At 40.2% G+C, this 22,613-nt stretch overlaps 1 protein-coding gene across 2 annotated transcripts in view; it reads right to left on the reverse strand.

The window, feature by feature from the left end:
- HSDL2 (hydroxysteroid dehydrogenase like 2) overlaps window positions 1–22,613 on the reverse strand; it is an 82,992-nt gene that overhangs the window by 17,185 nt on the left and 43,194 nt on the right. For both annotated transcript variants that reach the window (XM_066256512.1, XM_066256513.1), the window contains exons 5-9: window positions 19,353–19,456; window positions 18,373–18,471; window positions 8,029–8,223; window positions 5,286–5,351; window positions 390–536 (exon numbers count right to left, since the gene is read on the reverse strand). In XM_066256512.1, coding sequence (XP_066112609.1) covers window positions 390–536; window positions 5,286–5,351; window positions 8,029–8,223; window positions 18,373–18,471; window positions 19,353–19,456 — 611 coding nt within the window. The remainder of the gene's footprint in view (window positions 1–389; window positions 537–5,285; window positions 5,352–8,028; window positions 8,224–18,372; window positions 18,472–19,352; window positions 19,457–22,613) is intronic.

Raw genomic sequence — 22,613 nt, forward strand, 5'->3', positions numbered from 1 at the left:
TTGAGAGGTTTTAAGAAACTGAGTACATTCAGACTGACTTGAATAATCTCAAAAGATACAAATGGCAAGGTGCCCATAGTGGCTGATAAACTACTGTTATACCTCTCATGATACATATGCCCTTCTAAGTAGGATTTACTCTCAATTATACATGCCAAGGAGTTACTTAATACTAGAAGTATCTGTAATGAAATTTTATTTTATATGTGTCTATATGCGCTGATCTTAACTTAATACAAAACAGTAGTTATTCTGAAATGTCTACATTCTAGGGTCAGGGTTCTGGATACAGCCAACTAGCCAGGTGATTACTAACTGGAGGTTGATTGTCTCCCAAGGGAACTATTCTGCTTCTTCCCTAGACTCAGATAACCAGATGTGATCCTTACCTGAGAGTTCAAACTGATAGACTGCCTGAGTGGCTTTAACAACGTCATCACTGAGAGAGTTCTTAACAACTCTAAATGTTTCCTCCACAGCTCCGGGACGAGGTTTTGATGTGGGCTGTGGCTTTTCTTCTTTCAAACTTGGACCACCTGTAAAATATTATTAAAGAAAATGGCTTTGAAGCCTAAGCAATGTAAGGTCATGCACGGAATTAATTAACAGAACAGACTTGCTACCAATTAGACCTGTTTGACCAAAATGACCTTAAATACATGTGGCATCTAAAAGCATAAATCAAACTAATGGAATAACAGCCAAGCACATCAATTATCATTATAAATATATTTACATTATACTCTCCAAGTAAAAGGCTGATTTTCAGATTAGGTTTTAAAAAAGAAGAAAGGTTCTCACATTTTTAAACTACTGGATCAGACTCTGTTCTACAATGCTGCCCTTCAAGAAAGCCCCCATATCTCAAATCCAATTCCAAAGCTTATAGCTCCCAAATACCAGAGGAGCAAACAGTAGGGGAGGTCCTGCTGGTGGTTCATCCTGGGAAGTACACACCATCCGCAGTATGACTGGTAAAGATGGGGAAGGTAGGTAGGACCTTGGCACCAGGGCATGCTGAAAAGGGTAGTTTCTAAGCCAAGGAGTTAAAAAAAAGGCCTTGAACAGGCACTAACTACGTATGCCTAACAGGTACCACGACACAAACTACAGCTTTGAGAAAGGGTTTCCACCAGATGGACAGGGAGGAGAGCCAAAAGCTACCTGCACATCTCTATGATTTGACTGCACTAGCTCTGGAAATATCTCCCAATATGAGGATGAATTAACAGGGGGGGAAAATAACCTGATACCTATGAAAAAGAAAACCAATGTACCACAAGGGTAATGTAAGGTTATTCTGAATAGCAAAAGTCTATCTCTAAAAATAATTCACTGTGAAATCTACAAGAATTCGTCCACATAAAAACTGTATGAAACAGAAAGCCATATACAGCTGAGATGAAAAGACAACAGGATTAAATGAAAATGGGAATCATGAGAAACAAAAAACACAACAGCAAAATTATACATTAGAGTTAATATGGAACAAGGATGGAAGTGTCAAACATCTTATCAGTAACAGAGTACAAACTTGAAAAGGTCTCCCAGAACGCAGAACACAAGATGGAAATAATAAGAAATGGTGCTACCCACAGGGAAAAAGGAAAGGGCAGCAAGGCTAAGACTAGGTTTCTGAGAGTACAGAAAACTACAGCAGAAGCTATTAAAACTATAACTTAAAAAAAAAAGTGAACTGGAGGTAAAAAACAAAAACAAACAAAGAAAAACCATAAGATGAGTGGGCTCCCTGCATTGCACTGGGAGGACGGGGAAATCAGTGAAGAAATGACAGTATTGCTCTTGATATTAGAAAGCAGCATTAATTTAAAATTATGTTCATAGTTTATAGCATATTACATAATTACATATGTAATTACATAAAATAGATATATGAAGCACAAATACCAGCAAAGGTACAATGAAGCGTTAACAGGATTATTAAAGAGCAGTGCAATAGAAAGGGGGCCTCTCCCACCCTTGGGAAATGAAGGATGCACACTGATCTCCGATAGGTAATTGTAAAGTCAATATACACTGCTCACAAAAATTAGGGGATATTTCAAAAATGAATATGAAGTGATAAAATATCCCCTAATTTTTGTGAGCTGTATATATAGGTTTGGATGTGGATGTAAAAAGTATCACCTGAAAGAAGTAAGTTAGGTCCCAGGCCAGATATACTGGACTATTACCTATGTGAATACATTACTATATCTACAGAAAACATCAAGTAGAACTGCAGTTGACTGAACCAGGAAGAAGAGGAAAAAGGGAGCAATAGAAGTAAATGCTCCCCGGCATGGTATGGAGGAGAGGAGCTTTAGCCAAAGGAATCTGAGGATTCTGACCTCAAAAGGATGAGGGCATCTCTCATGAAAAGATGGATATATGGGTTGCAGTGAACACACTCGGCACATTCTGATTCCCATAGGCAGAATCGTTCCTATCAAAGCCTGATGCCAATAAACACAACTTACATTTTCCTTACCTGACCTTTCTAGTTCTGAACCCATGGCCCCGAAACAACTTGCTGACTATGTAACTGCACCCAGAGAGGACAGGGAGAGGATAGATGAGCTGATCAGGGCAACTACACATTTAGCCTATAAGATGGTAACTCTTCATTATAAATTCATCAACTGGAATATTGGGGGGGTAACTATGCCAATTTAAAGGACGTAAAGTATTCAAGAGTTAAGAAAGCATTTTAAGTTTACTGGTTAAGGGTACAAGCTTTGGAACCAAAGAACAATGACATTAAATCCTGGCTCTGCTCCTGTGTAAGCTCAGATAATAAACTGAAGTTAATAATACCTATCTTGTAGGAGCATAAGTATTATTAAGTGAGACAATACATGTGAAGAATGTAGCATAGTGTTTGGATAGAGTAGGTGCCCAATAAATATTTGTTGAAAAAAAAAAAAATATATATATGTTGTTAATGAGTGGTTCTTATTATTTAAATTTGAAATTTAAATGAACTCAGTTCAAGTACATCTTCCTCCAAACGATAGATCACATCTTAGAGTGTTGGGGAAAATCAGGATTTTGGCCTAGCCTCTATTAAAGGACCAGACTCTGTTAGACTTTGAAAAACTCCCTAACTTCTGCCATTCTGTAAAAGGCCTTTCGAGATACAAACTAACAGTCTTGTTTTAATATTCTGATATATCATGTGATAACCAAATAAAATATCATTTTTAAAATTAAAAATAGACCCTGGCTGGTTCCTTAGTGGTAGAGCATTGACCCAGTGCGTGGAAGTCCCAGGTTCAATTCTCAGTCAGGGCACACAGGAGAAGCAACCATCTGCTTCTCCCCTACCAATTCTTTCCCTTTCTCTCTCTCTTTTCCTCTCTCTCTCTCTCTCTCTCTCTCTCTCTCTCTCTCTCTCTCTCCCACAGCCATGGCTCTACTGATTTGAGTGCATGGGCCAGGCACTGAGGATGGCTCCATAGAACCTCTGCCTCAGGTGCTAAAATAGCTCGGTTGTGAGCCTGGCCTCAGATGGGGGTTGCTGAGCAGAGCTTGGTCAGGGTGTATGCGGGACTCTGTCTCTGCCTCTCCCCTACTCTCACTTAAATAAATAAATAATTTTTTATTGATTGCTTTTAGACAGAGAGAGAGTTGTTCCACTTAGTTGTGCATTCACTGGTTACTTCCTGTATGTGCCCTGACAGAAGAATTGAACCCACAACTTTGGTGTTTGGGGACGATGCTCAAACTGACTGAGCTACCTGGCCAGGGCCAAAAATAATTTACATTTTAAAAAGAGCTATCTCTACATGGTGGGATTTTGAATAAATTTTTCCCTTTCTGTATTTTTCAAATTTTCTGTAATACAAAAGAAAAGTTTCCTAAGTAATTTTTAAAACTATTTCCAATAATTTGGAGAGAGAAAAGATAAAGATAGAAAGGATAAGATTAAGCCTGGCCTGTGGTGGTGCAGTGGATAAAGCGTCGACCTGGAAATGCTAAGGTCGCCAGTTCGAAACCCTGGGCTTGCCTGGTCAAGGCACATATGGGAGTTGATGCTTCCAGCTCCTCCCCCCCTTCTCTCTCTCTGTCTATCCTCTCTCTGTCTCTCTCTCTCCTCTCTAAAATGAATAAATAAAAAATTTAAAAAAAAAAGATTAAACCAGAAAGATTCAGCATGAAAATGCATTGCGGTAAGGTTCTATTAATGTAAGTTTGCTAAATATATAAAGAAAATTTGTTCCTAAACTTTCTAGCAGCTTTCTAAAGAATCCATAATCATTTTAGGAGATTCAGTGTCCATTAGATAAAAATAAGGTAAAAGCTCAGAAAAAGGACAACTATTCTTGTTAATAAACCATGAGAGTAATTCTTCTCACGGTTATTCATGAAAGAGAGTTTCTTCTGATATCTTTCAATAAGTTAGTGGTGTAATGCCAGAACACAAGGACTAACGTAAACTTTGGACCAATTCAAGAGGCCCATTGTTTCTGAATTATAAAAACAAAACAAAGTAGGCCCTGGCCGGTTGGCTCAGTGGTACAGTGTCGGCCTGGCGTGAGGAGTCCTGGGTTTGATTCCCGGCCAGGGCACACAGGAGAAGCGCCCATCTGCTTCTCCACCCCTCCCCCTCTCCTTCCTCTCTGTCTCTCTCTTCCCCTCCCACAGCCAAGGCTCCATTGGAGCAAAGTTGGCCCAGGCGCTGAGGATGGCTCCATGGCCTCTGCCTCAAGCACTAAAATGGCTCTGGTTGCAACAGAGCAATACCCCAGATGGGCAGAGCATCACCCCCTGATGGGCATGCCGGGTGGATCCCGGTCGGGCGCATGCAGGAGTCTGACTGCCTCCCCGTTTCCAGCTTCAGAAAAATACAAAAAACAAACAAACACAAAGTAACCCCAAAACCTCCTCTGAAGTTTTTCCCGTAAAGCAGTCACATAGCACAAACTCCATGAATGGTGTTAGATGTACTTTGATGTGACATTTTTCCTCAAAATAAAATAACACATCAACACAAAATACCTCAAGACAGTGCCATAGAAAAAATAAATAAAGCCTTAAAAAGGGCTGGGAATTATTTTCAGATAACTTTTTAAAATTAAATTAAAAGGATGTTAAGAACTTCTAATTGGTAAAAGAAAAAAAAGACAACTTTTTTGCTACAATTAAGACTTCGCATTACTTATCTAGTTTAAATTCACAAAATTACTTAAAAGCAGAAGACAGAAATGTACAATTCTATACTTTGGAAAAATACATAAGTTAGTATCTTTATTTTCCTACATAAAATATGGTCTATGTCTCACCATATGATTCCATTTTCTTGGTATCTGGGTATTCATCTAAGAAGAAATCTGGTAACAAAGGATGGCCTGAAAAAATGATACCAAAAATAATCAGGTTACTGTAACAACTTCCATATGTTAAGAGATTAACACCTGTTTAATAAACATTGTACCTGTTTTTATTTAAATGATTATTCTGGTGCAATGAAAAGGCCCCCATGAGAACTGTTAAACTACCTGACCACTAAGCTAAAATACTTTCCCCAGAACCCAGGTACCCTCCTCTCCTATGGCGAATTCCATCTAAGATCCAACCAAAGAGTCACCTGCTATGTTATGTTAAGCCCTTAACTGTTCTCCCAGGAACCTTTGCCCCCTCCTCATCAATCCACGCAATCCTTCCGTCCTATATCCCTCTAAGGTGCTCAGGACTCGTTTCCTACCTGGCCCCTGAGAGAAGGGGATTCCTCATTAAGAAGGATTTCTTTCCCATCTCTGTCTCTGCCTGCTCCTCCTTCTCAGAAGATTAAAATAAAACAAAACTGAAGAGGGCAGGAATGCACTGGGTTTGTTATATCCTAACACTTATCATGGCACCTAATCATATTAAGTTCTCAACACTTGAAAAAATTTTAATTTAAATCAAATTTAAAAGTCTGTGTGCATGAAGATAATGTCTTTAAAACCTAAAGTACCAGGACCCAGAAGACCTGGATCGGGTTCAGGTTCTGCCACCTTCTAGCTGACTACTCTTAGATAAAGGCTTCAAATCTTTGAATCTGTTTTTCTACTAGAAATATTAACTACCTAATACAGTGCCTATAGCATATGCCAGGCACTGTGACATGCACTTTATACACATTACTGCATGTAGTTCTTACAAAAACTCTGTGTGGAAGGCATTGTTCCGTTAGTTTTACCAATAAGGGAAGTGAAGCTTGGAGTGGGTGACTCACCTAAAGTGCAGCCAAACTGGAATCTGAACCTGAGTTGTCTTTCCCCAAACTCCATGTTCTCAGTACTAAGCAATATCGCTTCCCTCACTGATCGCTGGGAGGTAAAAGGGCAGCGTATCTACCTACCAGTACTTTGTAAAACTGTAAAGAGCTATTTAGTTCAACTGAGTTCAAACTGAAGAGACAGGAATGATACAAATATAAACATTCCACCTAATAAATAATATTTAAAATATACTTTAGCACAAATAATGACTCTATGTCTCTTAGTTAGTATATATAATATACACAAAGATACATTATCATCACCATCACCATCTGCAATTTCATAGAGGAAGAATGATTTTTGAACAAAGGGGACTACAGAGACTTCTCACATCAGATCTTGTACATTGGACCAGACCCTGCTCACTCACCTTCCCTATCTACCATTAAGTTACTCTAAGAGACTGCACCTACGAGACAAACTTTTAGAAAAAGCCCAGTCTTAAAAAGCTTTTGTGAAAAACCCACTACTGTATCTTCATTATATTCTTGAATAAAATCTTTACTTACTCTGTGATTTTAAGATCAACTTTTAAAACCAATTTTTATTTTGGGGTTCAAGATTTAGAAATGGCTAATAGCGATGTGACCTTCTGTATCCATATATCACTTTAAAAGCCTTCAACTCATTTCTATTATTTTCTTCAGATGTGTTGGTATGGGCCCTGGCTGGTTAGCTCAGCGGTACAGCGTTGGCCTGGCGTGTGGAAGTCCCAGGTTCAATTCCCAGCCAGGGCACACAGGAGAAGCACCCATCTGCTTCTCCACCCTCCTCTCCTCCTTTTTCTCTATCTCTTTCTTTCACTCCTGCAGCCAAAGTTCCATTGGAGCAAAGTTGGCCAGGGTGCTGAGGATGGCTCCATGGCCTCTGCCTCAGGCACTAGAATGGCTCTGATTACAATGGAGCAGTGCCCCAGATGGGCAGAGAATCGCCCCCTGCGGGGCATACCGAGTGGATCCCGGTCCAGCGCATGCAGGAGTCTGTCTCCACCCAACCTGCTTCTCACTTCGGAAAAATACAAAACAAAACAAACATAAAAAACAAAAAATGTTAGATGGGTTTTACAGCTTTTAAAAGCCCATAATAGCCTGACCTGTAGTGGCGCAGTGGATAAAGCATCGACCTGGAAATGCTGAGGTCGCTGGTTCGAAACCCTAGGCTTGCCTGGTCAAGGCACATATGGGAGTTGGTGCTTCCTGCTCCTCCCCCCTTCTCTCTCTCTCTCGGTCTTTCTCTCCTCTCTCTCTCTGTCTCTCCCTCTCTCTCTCCTTTCTAAAAAAAAATAAATTAAAAACAAACAAAAAAAAGTGCATAATAATTTTATAATCATAAAAACACACATGAAAGAGATGTTCCTTGTAGAAAATGTAGAAAAACACATCACTATTTAAAAAACTAGAAGTGCGCTGGCCGGTTAGGTCTGTCAGTTAAGAGCTCCATCCCAAGAGGACAAGGTTGCGGGTTTCATCTCTGGTCAGGGCACGCATGGGAAGCAAAATGCATGACTGAGTAGAGAAAACAAATGCTTCCCTTCTCCCTCCCCTCTCTCTGTCTCTCTAAAAATCAATAAAAAGCCCTGGCCAACGAACAGCTTGGTTGATTGGTGCATCGTCCCAGAACACAGAGGTTGCTAGTTCAATTCCCCACTCAGGGCACACAGAGGAGCGGTTCAATGTTCCTGTCTCTCTCTCCCTGCCTCTCTCAAAATGAATGAATGAATGAATGAATAAATAAATACTTTAAAGAAAACAATAATCATTACCTGGTTTAATTGCATAGACGTCAAAATTTTTTATCCCTTCATCTTTTAAGATATTTTCATCAATAATAAAGTTGCCAGTAAAACTTTTCGGCCTTTTGAAAATGGAATACGCAGCATCCGCCATGATGTCAACTTTTCTACATTGGTTTTCAATACCTGATCCTCCCAGCATATCCATAGCAGCAGTGTGTATTGCTGTAGAGAAAATATGCATATTCATAACTCCAAATCACAATAGGATGAGGGAAGTAACAAGCAGGGTGGTGAATCCCTTTATTTCTCAGGTGATGAAACAAGGTCCACAGAGCTGAAAGCATTTGCTAAATGTTCTATTGACAGAACTGGGCAGAAAACACATGTTCCTTGTTCACACAACACTGTCTCAGACAGAACGACTTCATGAAACTCACAACAAAATTCAGTTAGACTTTTCTAATTTAGAATACTTAAAAACTTGCATACCGTTCTTGAGAGTCAAAAAAACCAGTAAGGTCTAATAAAAATAGCACCGTGCTGCAAGTCAGGTGAGTGAGATTTTTATGCCAACTAAGCCATGATTTTTGGCAACCCACTTTAACATCTTTGGGCCTCGGTTTCCTGTTTCTAAAATGTGGAGCTCCTTTTTTAAGCTTATTATCTCTCTTTCCTCTCTACCAGCATATACTTTGGTTTTTTCATCACTTTGTGCCCAGTAGCTTAAACAATGACAAACACACCATAAGCACTCAATAAGTATAGGTTAACACTAGGATCCAACCTGACCAGGCGGTGGCGCAGTGGATAGAGCATCAGACTGGGATGCAGAGGACCCAGGTTCGAGACCCCGAGCTCGCCAGCTTGAGCGCGGGCTCATCTGGTTTGAGCAAAAAGCTCACCAGCTTGGACCCAAGGTCACTGGCTCAAGCAAGGGGTTACTCGGTCTGCTGAAGGCCCGTGGTCAAGGCATATATGAGAAAGCAATCAATGAACAACTAAGGTGTCAAAATGAAAAACTGATGATTAATGCTTCTCATCTCTCTCCATTCCTGTCTGCCTGTCCCTATCTATCCCTCTCTCTCTGTCTCTGTAAAAAACAACAACACCAAAAACCAAAAAAAACCAACGGGAGATTTCCTTTCGCATAAACATATGCAGTGCATATCAGGTTTAAAACATCAGCATTGCCTTTCAGTCCTTGTTCTCTGGGGAGACAGCTTATCTCGCCTGTTTAATACCTGCTAGCCCCTACCAAGCACACGCATATATTCTTGTGTGTATTTTGATTATAAAGTGTACCACTCAGAGAAAAAAAACAACTCCCAATTAAAACTATGATACATCATCAATTGTAAGAACACACTTCTATCAAAGATGCAAAAATGTAAAAGCACGGGCAGCTCAGAATCAACGACTATGGTATAAACTGCCATGAGAACAAGTTGGAAAGTGGGTCCTTTGAAAAACAAGTACATACACTAGTTTTGATTTCTAGCACCAGAGAAGCCAGCTGCCACCTTGTCACTTTGCCCTCCCTAGTTAGCTGAGTTCCCACGTCCATTTGCAATGTGGTCCAGGCGACAGAGGCCAGTAGCTGTTCTGCGATAATTTTGTCTTCCCCTCTGCTGCCTGTACCAAAAGCAGTAGATGCCATTCCAAGGCTCCTCACACCAACCCACAAGAAATCTACCCGAAAGTGGACCCCCTCTTCTACCACGTGTTCTGACCAGTCAAGAGGCAAGAGGCAGCAGGCATTCTGAATAGCAGACCTCACTCCTCCGCTCCTCCACGCTGTCCATTTCAGCAGAAACTAGAAATGGATTTTATAAAAGGAAATAATTATATTTTTGATGGTGACCTAGTTGGGGGCCTGAGGTCCTCATGTTGTGAAACTACTAGAGACCCGCTCACTAGATGTGTTTAACTCAGTGGGGTGAATGTTCTAGGCCGAGAAGGAGTAATGCAGCTGGTGTAGAGAAGGCACACCAAACACAAGAGGACAAAGAGTGAACCGAGACACTGTTTTGACCGTTTTGTTTGTTTGTTTTGGGGGGTTTTTTGTGGTTTTTTTTTTTTTACAGGGACAGAGAGAAAGTCAGAGAGAGGGATAGACAGGGACAGACAGGAACAGAGAGAGATGAGAAGCATCAATCATTAGTTTTTCGTTGCAACACCTTAGTTGTTCATTAATTGCTTTCTCATATGTGCCTTGACAATGGGCCTTCAGCAGACGGAGTAACCTCTTGCTCAAGCCAGCGACCTTGGGTCCAAGCTAGTGAGCCTGTGCTCAAGCTGGCGACCTCGGGGTCTTGAACCTGGGTCCTCTGCATCCCAGTCCGATGCTCTATCCACTGTGCCACCACCTGGTCAGGCTGTTTTGACTGTTGATAATATATGTTATACAGTATCCATTCCATTAAGCACAATAACTCTCCTAAAGGGTAGTAATGTTGGGAGATTACTTCAGGTTCTAGCAAGCACAGAGAGAAAGCCACTCTATACAGTCTAGGAAGAGAAATCTTATTTTTTAAAATTAAGACCTAACAAATATCCAGAAGCCTGGACACCCTCTCAAATTCATTTTTATTGCCTCAATCATAAATAATGCCATATTCTAGCTAGCTTTCCTTCTCCTCTCTCCACAGTCTTACAAGCCATCCTACATTCAGATGCCAAATTAAACTGCCTAAACCCCATCAACAACCATATCATCCACTGCTCTGATTTATTATTGCACTCTGCTTATTATTGCCCTCCTGCTTCCAAAATTCTAAAGTGGTTCTCTACTGAATTCAGATTAAAATTCAAGCTCCTACCTTGGCAATCAAGACCTGGGACCTAGGTCATCCATCTTCCCCCAGCCCCTCATACCCACCCCACATTCCAGTCAACCTGAACTATTTGCAGCTGCTCAAGTTCTGTGGCAAAGAAAAAGCCTACCCCCTATCACACCAGATCAAACTCCCTGTAGTTCCACCAAACATACAACATTTTCCCAGACTGCTGCTTTTCTTGTTCTCTCTCCCTGCCTGGAACAGAGTTCCTTCTGCCAGGAACACCTTGCCCCAGTTCTCCTTCTTACTAATCCCAACATCTCCTTAAGGTCTCATTTCAATTGTTTAACTGTTAGGAAACCTCCTTTCCTGATCTTGAACTTGAGCTACACAGCTCTCCAGCTATTTTTCAAAAGTATCAAGTACAGGCCCTGGCCGGTTGGCTCAGCGGTAGAGCGTCGGCCTAGCGTGCGGAGGACCCGGGTTCGATTCCCGGCCAGGGCACACAGGAGAAGCGCCCATTTGCTTCTCCACCCCTCCGCCGCGCTTTCCTCTCTGTCTCTCTCTTCCCCTCCCGCAGCCAAGGCTCCATTGGAGCAAAGATGGCCCGGGCGCTGGGGATGGCTCTGTGGCCTCTGCCCCAGGCGCTAGAGTGGCTCTGGTCGCAACATGGCGACGCCCAGGATGGGCAGAGCATCGCCCCCTGGTGGGCAGAGCGTCGCCCCTGGTGGGCGTGCCGGGTGGATCCCGGTCGGGCGCATGCGGGAGTCTGTCTGACTGACTCTCCCTGTTTCCAGCTTCAGAAAAATGAAAAAAAAAAAAAAAGTATCAAGTACATAATTCATTATGCCATGTATAACAAGAAACATGACTGTAGATTCAGTTTACTGTGCCACCAACTCTAGAAAGTAAATGATACCAATGGTTCAAGATGTCTAGTAAACCTTGTAAAACAAACAACCCAAAGCTAAAGCAAAGATCTAAACAGCGAGCTGATTTCTCCTGCCTATCCTGATCGTGTCCCCCACATTCCTCTCATACAATGTGCTCCCCCTTTCTTATATAAGCTATGTTCACAATGTCTATTTTGAAGCTAGGCAGAAGGTAAACATATTGTGCATTTATTCATTCATTATTTATTGACTCTCTATAATGATTAATGAAATTAACTAAAAAGACACCGTCTTGGCCCTGGCCGGTTGGCTCAGTAGTGGAGTGTCGGCCCAGCATGTGGAAGTCCTGGGTTTGATTCCCGGTCAGGGCACACAGGAGAAGCACCCATCTGCTTCTCCACCCTTCCCCCTCTCCTTCCTCTCTATCTCTCTTCCCCTCCTGCAGCCAAGGCTCCACTGGGGCAAAGTTGGCCCGGGTGCTGGGGATGGCTCCATGGCCTCCACCTCTGGTGCTAGAATGGCTCCGAATGCAGTAGAGAAACACCCCAGATGAGCAGAGCATCACCCCACGGTGGGCATGCCAGGTGGATCCATGCAAGAGTCGGTCTGACTGCCCCCCACCCCCGCTTCTAACTTTGGAAAAAAACAAACACTGTCTCCACTTTCAAACTTTCATTCTTGCAAGATATTAAACTAGTTATAAAATTAGTAATTTAATTACAAATGTTACATGTGATATGAAGAATATGAACAGACTACTAAATCTAATGTCAGTCCCCATCTTATAAAAACTATCAGCAGCATTTAACACAATCAATCCCTCCTCTTCTTCCTGGGAACATTTTCTTCAATTGACTTTCATGATACCATACTCTTTGGTTTCTTCCTACTCTATTCTCCTATGTGGGGTCTTTCTCTTCTTCCCAGCTTCTTAATGGCCAGTGGTCCTTTCTCTTCTTCTATTCATTCCCCAGATAGTATCATCTAGCCTTGTGTCTTTATATACCAGCTGATAACCCACAAATTTCTATTTCCAGTCTGGACCTCTCTCCTGAGCCCCAGAACTGCAAACTCCACTATCTGCTGACCGTCTCCAATTGAGTGCTCAAAAACAGTGCCCCAAACCAAACTCCTAACCTGCTCTACCTGAAACTTTCCCCATCTTAGTTGATGTCAACTCCACTGTTCCACTTATTAAAACCAAAAATCTCAGGAGTCAATCATGACTCTTTCTTTTTTTCTTACATCCTACACCTAATATGCTGCAGATATTACTAGATCTAGCTTCAAAACAGATCAGAATCTGACCACTCTCCATCACGTTTTTTGCTATCACCTGGTCAGAGATACCAACATCTATGTCTAGGTTATTGCAATAGCTTCCAAACTGGTCTACCTGTTTCTCCCTTTGTCCCCTGAGAATCTATTCTCAACGAAGCAGCCAAAGATCCTTTTATAAAGAACATGAATGTAGGTTTCATCAGGTCCCTCGCTGGCTCAAAACCCTGCAAAAGCTCCGCATTTCACCCAGAGGAAAAACTCAAGTCTTGGCAAGGACCTATAATATCTGTCCTCCATGTCCTCATAAGCATCATCTCATCATTTCCTACACTCCTCAACCTCGCTCCAGCCACACTGGCCTTCCTGCTCTTCCATGATGTCAGGCACACTTCCCACACAGGACTTTTACCCTGGCTACAATGCTTTCCCCTCAGATACTCCATGGCTAACACATCCCCAAGGTGACCTCCATCGCCTTTTTCAAGTCCATGCTCAAATGTGACCTTCTCAAAAAGGCCAAACCTTTCTTTCATAATTAAAACTGCACCCTACCCTCCCTAACACCTGAAACTCCTTATCCCCTTTACCCTGTTTCTACTTTTTACCATTACAATGTATTTTATTATTCATGGTGTTAATTGTCCATTGTGTCTCTCCTAATTACACCGCAAGTTCTTTAAGGACAGAGATTCCTGTCTGTTTTGTTCTGTGACGTATCTTAAGCAACTAGAACAGATGCCTGCCCAATAAATATGTGCTGCATGAATAAAATCTAGAATTTTTAGAGTCAGATTAGGTTTATTCTTTGTTATCCCAGGATCCTAAAAACCTAAAATTTGGGGAGTGGAGGCAGGGAGAGGAGGACAGAGTGTGATGGAAACATATCCCTTTGTCTCCCACACTAAGGGTAACCCTTTGAGGGTGAGGACTGCATCCCATTCATGTCAGTACCCTCTAGTGTCCTGTACATAGTAAGCACTTTATAAATTATCTGTTGAATGCATGATGAATAAATAGCACTGTCCCTGGAATATAAAAACGTTTGGAAAGTGAATGAATAGAAAGTAAGCAGTAACACGACAGAGGCACAAGGAGAAAAAATACTATGCTAGGACTTTGTTATCCTGGAGACCCTCCTTCTGACTGTTATTAACTTCAGTAACAGCAAAGTCTGCGGTGGGAGGAGAAGGAGGAGAAGGAGAAGGAGGAGAAGGAAAGCAAGTTGAAAAAGAGTCACAGTAAAGTGTGAACTGTTAGTCTTTGAGTGTGACCCACAATAAGTAACACTTTAAACCAACATGACTAATACATTATATATATACTCATTAACATTTTATTTATATATGAAACAAAAGTTTATGAAACAATACTGACCCTTACTCTCTAATGTGCAATACTCTCTAATATTTTCTATTTTATTCCATTAGAAATAAAACAAAACAACAAAAAATTCTGGCTGCTGCCTACTAAAATAAATTTCACAATCCACTAAATTGATTTCATGTCTCACTAAATCACTTCAAGACTCACCAATGAGTCCTGACACGTACTGTGAAAAATATTGGAGATGTACTGTTTTCACTCTCACCTTTTACCCCCATTGCAAAGAATATCACTCTCCAGAATATGTTAAAAGAATTGTGTCTGACAGAGAAACATAAGAGAAACTAAAAAGCAATAAAACATGGTTCTGATCCCACAGTGGGCCAGGAAAGAAAGGAAACTTGGTCAAATTATAGAAGAAAGGAGTTTCTAACAATTGCTTCCTGAAGTCTTTAGAAGAAATGAACCATGGCAACTAGAGAGCTGGCTGCAGCAGCTCAAGTTTTCTGAGTTACATCAGCTACATGCCCCCGTGCTCCATAAATTCTCACCCACAGCTCCTTGTTACCTTGGCTTCAACACCATGGGCCATTAGACCTCTCACTGCTGCTTGGAGCAGGGGAAATCCCTTCACCCAAGACACAGCAGATGGGAAGCAAGGATGGAAAGAAATCCCTCATCTGTTCCTCCGCTAGAATTCTGGATACATTTCACACTGCCATATGTGGCACTCCAGTGCGGGAGTACCCAGAAGGCTACATTCATAAAAATATTGGATTAAATGTGCTTTTAACAGCCAACTCCCACTAACCTAGCCAACTACTAGGTGAAAAGACCAAAGAAGTATCCCCAGTACCCTGCACAGTGGCTGCCATATGGTAACTTTCCACTAGATATTTGTGGAGTGATGAGAGTGAATAAAATAATGCCAGAAGGAAGAAGAATGGGAACAAACAATATAAAGGTCCTTAGTAAATACAGGAATGTTAAATGACCCAATGGAAAGAATCAAGAAAAGCCAGGATGTTGAAAATTCTGTAAGATAAATGGCCTGGTTTTTCAGGACTCTTTTCCATGTACTTGAGGGTAGAGGGGTCTCTGGAAAGATGACTGTTGGAAGTCATGTCCTTGCTGTCCTCCCTTTTCCTTCAATGCAGCTGCTGTACTCTGATTGTAATGCAAACACGGTATCTGTGCAGTGGCAGAAATCATTTTTCATGCTACAATTCAATCTCTTAAGTAGCTGTACTTGTTTAATGAAGGTATTTTCTGTTTTCTTAGCGGTTTTATTTCACTGAAAGCTGCTCTTCCTGATGTATTGTTTATTCTTTCTTTGTTTGGACATTAGCTGCACTGCACTTTTTTGTCTTACTGCTCTGCTCACACTTAGATAATTCAAAAGGTGGCAAATTTGCCAGCAGTGACAAGCACAGCAGTCTCTGCCCCATGGATGGGTGATATGTCAGATGTGCCAGTCACTGAATCCATCTGGGGGCCTTAATAAGCCTCCCTGGGCCCCTCCCTGTCCCAGCCTCAAGGGCAGGAAATACTTACCTGACTTGCCAAATCACTCAGTTGACGTCCTCAGATCAACATGGGTCAAGCTCTCTCCAGGAACCTGTGCGTCTTTACTCTCTCTCCAGTGCTGGCTCTACCCTGTCCTCCGGCCGGGAAGGGAACAAGGTCTTTCTCGTTTACTTCCCTTACAGAGTCAACGCCTTGCTCGTTCCTGCCTGCCACCCCACTGTCTGCTCCACTCAGGAAGTCTGCTGCTGTTTGGAAAAGACAGGACTTCCAACAGTCACCTTTCCAGAAACTCCCTCTACCCTCAAGCAAGTGGAAACCATTCCAATTGCCATATGTTTGTTTCAAGGAATGTAATGACAACTATGAAGATTCTTTTAAAAGTAATCCAAAATTATCATCACTCAGTAAATATCTGAGTGACCACCGTGTGCAGGGCGCTGTCCCAGGAGTAGAGACACTGCTACTGATCCCTACGGAGTCTTCTGAAGTGGAATCACTAACTTACACATTTAAGTTCTGTGTTAGTGTAAAAAATTGTTGGGCAGATAAAATATATTATGCTCACTTTGTTAAAGATGGCACTGCTCACATGGAAGCCTGTCACCCAGGTGATATTAATGTGTGTTGGGGGCGGGCTGTGGGCGGGCAGGATCCTTGTATCCTGAGGCTTGGTTTTAGGACTAAGCCTTTCCCACCCTTTTTGATGTGGGATGATGCAATCACATCATGCCACAGATAAGTGACTTTGTATTAGAGACTTCTATTACAAAGACTCCTATTTTGTATATTGGATTAAAGGTTTTGATTTCTACACTATAAAATGGGGGCAGAACAGGACCTTGAGCTTTCGGTTCCTGAGATGAGCATTAGAGAGGAGAACAGAGAAAGGCCATGTGGAGGAGCCTGGAGAAGCAGCCAAGATGGCAGAGTGCTGAAGGAAAAGCCAATTTGTGCAGAGTTTGTGCAGGGAGAAGGAAGGAGATGGGGAACAGAGGTGATTAAGTCTGGTGAGCTAGAAACCTTTGATTCTAGGAAACTCAGAAAAGTCAGTAGCTTTGTGAGCACTGAATGAGTGGGTTTTGGAGCCCAGTGTGTGTTTTTACTTGCCCGCCGGGTACAAGCTAGGATTAAAGATGATGGCCCACCAGTTTTTGGCTCCTTTGTTTCTTTATCGACTGTCCGAATCCAATGCGAACCTGCATTGGCCAGGCGGCTGTGATGGTGGCCATGGCTCCTGGCTTTACAAAAAGGGTCTGTTAAATTTTTAAAAAGTGGTTCCCACTATGAATTTTCTTTATCATTAAACACACTTTTCTGGTATAGGATTGCCATTTCTGTTTAAGATGAAAGAAGTTCAGGTTTTTCACAAACATTATCTATTAAATACATAAAAAATGTGTAAAGACTGTCTTTTCTTTTTCCTCCCTTATGCCAGTATTATATGTGTGTGTGTGTGTGTGTGTGTGTGTGTGTGTGTGTGTGTGTAGAGAACAGGAGTCCAAGAAGGACAGCCTTCCCTTTCTGTTAGCTTTGCTGGGTCTCCCTCACCTTACACTGATGGCTTTGGGAAAGCCATCAGCTTCTGTCTTACATGAACTCTAAAGCTGCATACAAAGTCCAGCCACAGGTAGGGCCTTGTCACCTAAAGGGGCTCTAGGTGCTCTGTGAACTCAGAATTCATGTGAAAGTACAGATAAGTCAGCTTTTTAAAAAGTTTTACTTACTGACTTTAGAGAGAGAGGAAGGGAAAGAGAGAGAAAGAGAGAGAAGCATCGATCTGTTCCTGTATGTGCCCTAAGCAGGGATTGCGAACCCCCAACCTTTGTGTAAAGGGGCAATGCTCTAGCCAACTATCTGGCCAGGGAGGTAAGTCACCCTTTAATAAAGGAAAGAGACAAAGGTTAAAAAAAAAAAAGGTAAAAAGACAAAGGTAAAAAATATATAAGAAAGTAAAGAAGCATTTGTCTGGATGTATTAGGTGAAAACAAAGACATGAGCACCTGCAGAATTTAGTAAGACACCAAAGAGGAGGATGGAGAAAAGGTTAGGGGAGCACAGCTGACGTCCTGTTGGCTTTAATGAAACTCTTCAAGAGTTCCAGTGTTCAATGTTTCAATTGTAGCAATTTGCTTAAGACTCAGTTATATAGTCCAAATCAAAGCTAGAACATGGCTAAAAAAGCCCTTATATTACAACAGAGTTTAACTTGTTGCCCAACAGACAGACTGAGGTTACCTTTGATAGTCTACTCACTCCTACCTCACCCTGCTTGCCCAAGATGCATCTCCAGAGTGTCAAGAAGAATAAATGAGAAGACCATTTAAGATCTTGCTTCCCAACATATGTTGTCAGTTTGGCTCAAATAAACCCAAGAAAAGAAAAGAGAAGAGAAAGAGAAAGAAAGGAAAGAGGAAGGAATGAAGGGAATGAGGGAAGAAGGGAGGGAGGGAAGAAAAGAGAGAAAGAAAGAAAAAGAAAGGAAGAAAGGAAGGAAGGAAAGAAGAAAAAAACAAAAAAAAAAGGAAGAAAACAATAAGGATACAAAAAAAAATTTTTTTTCAAGTACATACCTGTTTTGGGCCATAATGCATTGACTGCAATTTCACCTCTAAACTCTTCTGCCATTCCAAGCACACACATAGACATACCATACTTAGCAATGGTATAAGCTAAAGGAAACCACAAAAAATAAAATCTAATTAAGAAAGAAATTAATTTGTTTCCATTTTTGCTTCCTTCCTGATACATTTTTAGAATTATTCAATAACACAATATGTACAAAATATGTATTTTTAAATGTACTCTTTTTTTAAAAAAAGTTTTTATGTAGGTAGCTAAACAGGGATGAGTTACTTTTACATATTTTTATCCTAATACTTTATTAAAAGAAAAGAGTAATAAACTTTCATTTTCCTTAATATTATTGGGATTAGTTACAATATTATTTCTTATCTTTTTTTAATGAAAGCATTCATTTAAAGGGAAACTACTGCTGGTAAAATAAAAACTAAAGGTTGCAAACTTGTTTTAACCATGTCAATGAAAGTAGAACTTCTTTCAGTTTTGCTCTGTGAAATAAGGACTAATTCTCTGATATCTATTTTAAAGGAGGCACTTAAACATAAATCTTGTTATTTAACATACCTTTAAATCATTAGTTTGCTGAGAAAAGGAAATTATTTCATGGACAGTTTTTAACCAATTTTATTGAAGAATAAGTTACATTTAAAAAAACACACCCACTGGGACTTGAGGGAGCTTTCTGGGATGATGAAATGCATATCTTGATTTGGGTGTTGGTTATACAGCTGTATACATTTGTAAAAACTCATCTAACTGAACCATTAAGATCTGTGCATTTCATTGAGTATAAGTTATACCTCAATTCTATAACAACAGACAAAAAATTAGGAACCTACATTTCAGAATGCTACCGATTCTGCATAGAAAATGTAACGCTGAATGTTATATATAAATTGTAATTACATCGCAGACACACTGATTTCATACAAAACAAATGAACAAAGCATCCCCTCATCCTACCACCTACCACAGTGCTGTTTGAACCACACTGGATTTAAGTTCAGTGGCGGGCTGAGATTGAGGATATGAGCAATTTTACTCTTTTTCAAATGAGGAATACACGCTTTAGACCTGAAAGAAAAAAAAGAACCAAAAAAAACCCCATAAGTCAAATTAACTGCTTTCTGTTAATTTACACCAATATGCAATGCAATATGCCTTTGGGAGCAATATTTAGGTGGTGTATTTAAAAAAAAAATACTATTCTAGATCCTTGCTGAAACCCCCAAAGGAGGTCAGTTCTTTGGGTATGCTTCTTAAGCCTCCCTAAGAAAAACAATCTATACTTATCTTTTTTTATTTTTTTTATTTTTTATTTTTTACAGAGACAGAGACTGAGTCAGAGAGTGAGTCAGAGAGAGGGACAGACAGGGACAGACAGACAGGAACGGAGAGAGATGAGAAGCATCAATCATTAGTTTTTCATTGCACGTTGCAACACCTTAGTTGTTCATTGATTGCTTTCTCATATGTGCCTTGACCGCGGGCCTTCAGCAGAATCTATACTTATCTTAAATGAATAAATGAGTATCACTAAAGAAACAAACAAAAACCAAAAAATTAAAGTGGAAATGCTTCATTATGAATTTCTCTTTTATAACTTAGACCTTTCACATACAGCTAACAACCTGACACCTTTCCTTTGGTCCAAAAGTCAATGCCAAGCCTTTCCTTTGCCACTGCAGTCGGCCTTTAACTGGGAACAATATTCACTTTTATTTTTAAAGTAGATTTCATAAGTATAGGAACTTTCAAGAGTGAACAGAATATTTGCTTTAAAAAAGGGTTTATGTTTTAAGCTATTACTGAGGTATTTGTAGATCTGTTTTACCAATATGCACATATTTAGTTTTTAATATGATACCTTAGTGCCCTATAGCCTATATAATCTATTTGTAGTTCTTCAACTGCACAAATAGTATTTATTGAAAAAGGTAACTGAACAAGATTAGTTCTTTTTCTTATAGGTTGAAATCAGGGTGGGGTTTTTTTTGTTTTGATTTAAACTGAACTTTTGGTCCTAGCCGGTGGTTCAGTGGACAGAGCGTCATCCTGGTGCACCAAGGTTGCGGGTTTAATTCCCAGTCAGGGCACTTGTGAGAAGCAACCAATGAGTGCACCACTGAAATGGAACTAAATGGAACAACAAGTTGATGCTCCTCACTCTCCCTCTCTCTCTTCCTCTCCCCGTCCCCCTGAAATCAATGGAAAAAATTTTTTAATAAAATTAAAACAATAATAAATGGAACTTTCACATCTACAACTATAGGATGTAGTTTAGGCCAGCATTTTCATTTTTGGCAAATGACTTCAGCATAGATAAAGGTCCAGATTGTTCTTGCCAAATGGGTTTTCCAAAGACATGATTTCACAAGGAATGAACAATGAGAATCATATATTTATGTTTACATAAGTCATAATGTTAGCTAAAGAAGCCAAGTCTTTGACTCAATAGTTGTTTGGTAACTGAGCTGAAAATTTTCCTTTAGGTGGCAAAGAGGGTCAATTTCTTCAACAATACACGATCTTTACACAATCTTGTCATACAGCAGATGATCATGTTTGTTTTCAATATGAGTAAAGCAGTGGACTGTCTGTGTTTCAAGCCATAAAGGTATATTTAGTACTTAGGATTCATAACATAGTCCATTTTTTTACTTTTTAGCAAGATGCTTTTTATAAATTTGTATCTAGTGAACAATACAACGAACAAACTTAATTTCTGCACTGTTGTGAAACATTTCTACAGTAGTTAACTTCTCAGTAAGTATAAAGTTAACACTAACCATTATAGCAGTACTGCCTATAGTTATGATTACTAACTGTGACAAATCTACATTATTCTTCCAAAGATATTTCTTAATAATTAACAAGCCATTTCCTGATGTTCATGTCATAGGTACCCAGTCTAAACATTTTTTTAATCATATCAAAATCACTCTGACTAAATAAATATCACTAGGTGGGTGGAATATTTCTATCTGTGGCATTATCATCTACAATAGAAACTGTCACATATGACTTAACTTTTTCATACGTCATGCCCTTCTAAGTCTTAATTCAATATACTGAGCAATGGTATTCCTGGTTAGGTTTATATGTTTAAACACTTGTTCAAATGAGTGTTTACATTCAATCAAAATGCTCCACCAAAGTTATCAGCTGTAAAAGATTATAATGTCCAGATGATTCCTTCATGTAACACATCACTGCATCACACAGTAGCATTGCTTATTTTATATGAAGAAATAAAACAAAAACCCTATTAAAATGTTAGTCCTTTTTCTAGTTCATTAAGCTTTTCAAGGCAATCTTTTCTACATGCTTGCCATAGTTCTTACTATGGTTGGATTCACTACAACTTCCATTTGATAAAGATACACCTTACACATTGAATTTACAGAAATACCCCCATCTACAAAGAAGAAGGCTCTCACTTATCTCACTTGAGCATATGGCCCTCTTGGCATATGTCTCATTTTCCTAGAGACAGTGGTATGAAAAATATTTTACTTTCCTCTTTAATATGAGAAAGGCAACAGTGTAGGCACAATAATAAATGGCAATTTTTTAGCTTGTCCTCAGCATCTGGAAGACAACAGAGTTCATGCCCCACCTAATGAGGCATTTGATACTCTGCCACTCAGTTATAGCGGCTAATTGTTGCCACTTGGGAGTGTTGTCTCTATGTGGCCAAATTTTGCCATGTTTCAAGAAAAACCAAAAATCTAAATTTTTTGTGTAATAAATTTCTTGCTTTATTTTTCATGTACACAACTAATGAAATTTCAAATGCAAATAACTATAAAAACAAATGTTTTTAACATTGCCGGGGCCAAATAAGTTTTCCAGGCCCAATAAAACATACCTGAGGGCAAAGTTCAGGACTAATAACAAATTTCATTTTACCTTCATGATCCCCACTTTAGAATGAGGAAACAATCTAAAGAGAGGTTAAGTTACTTGCACAAGGTCATCAGATAGCAAGTCAAGAAGGGTTGGGACAGGATTTGTGTCCTACTCAAAGTTGTCTGACTCTGAAGACCAAGGCCCTAACCACTTGTTTTATGCATACATACCAAGACAGATACAGATAAGGCAGACAAGCAAGTTCTATGCTGATCTATCCTTAGTCCACATGAAAAATGGTAGAACCTGAGGGGAAATACTCAGATAAATGGACAAATAAACAAAAGAGGACTGTTTGATCAACCCAGAACAGATCAGA

This window comes from Saccopteryx bilineata, chromosome 2 (genome assembly GCF_036850765.1).
Source record: "Saccopteryx bilineata isolate mSacBil1 chromosome 2, mSacBil1_pri_phased_curated, whole genome shotgun sequence".
Lineage (NCBI taxonomy): Eukaryota > Metazoa > Chordata > Mammalia > Chiroptera > Emballonuridae > Saccopteryx > Saccopteryx bilineata.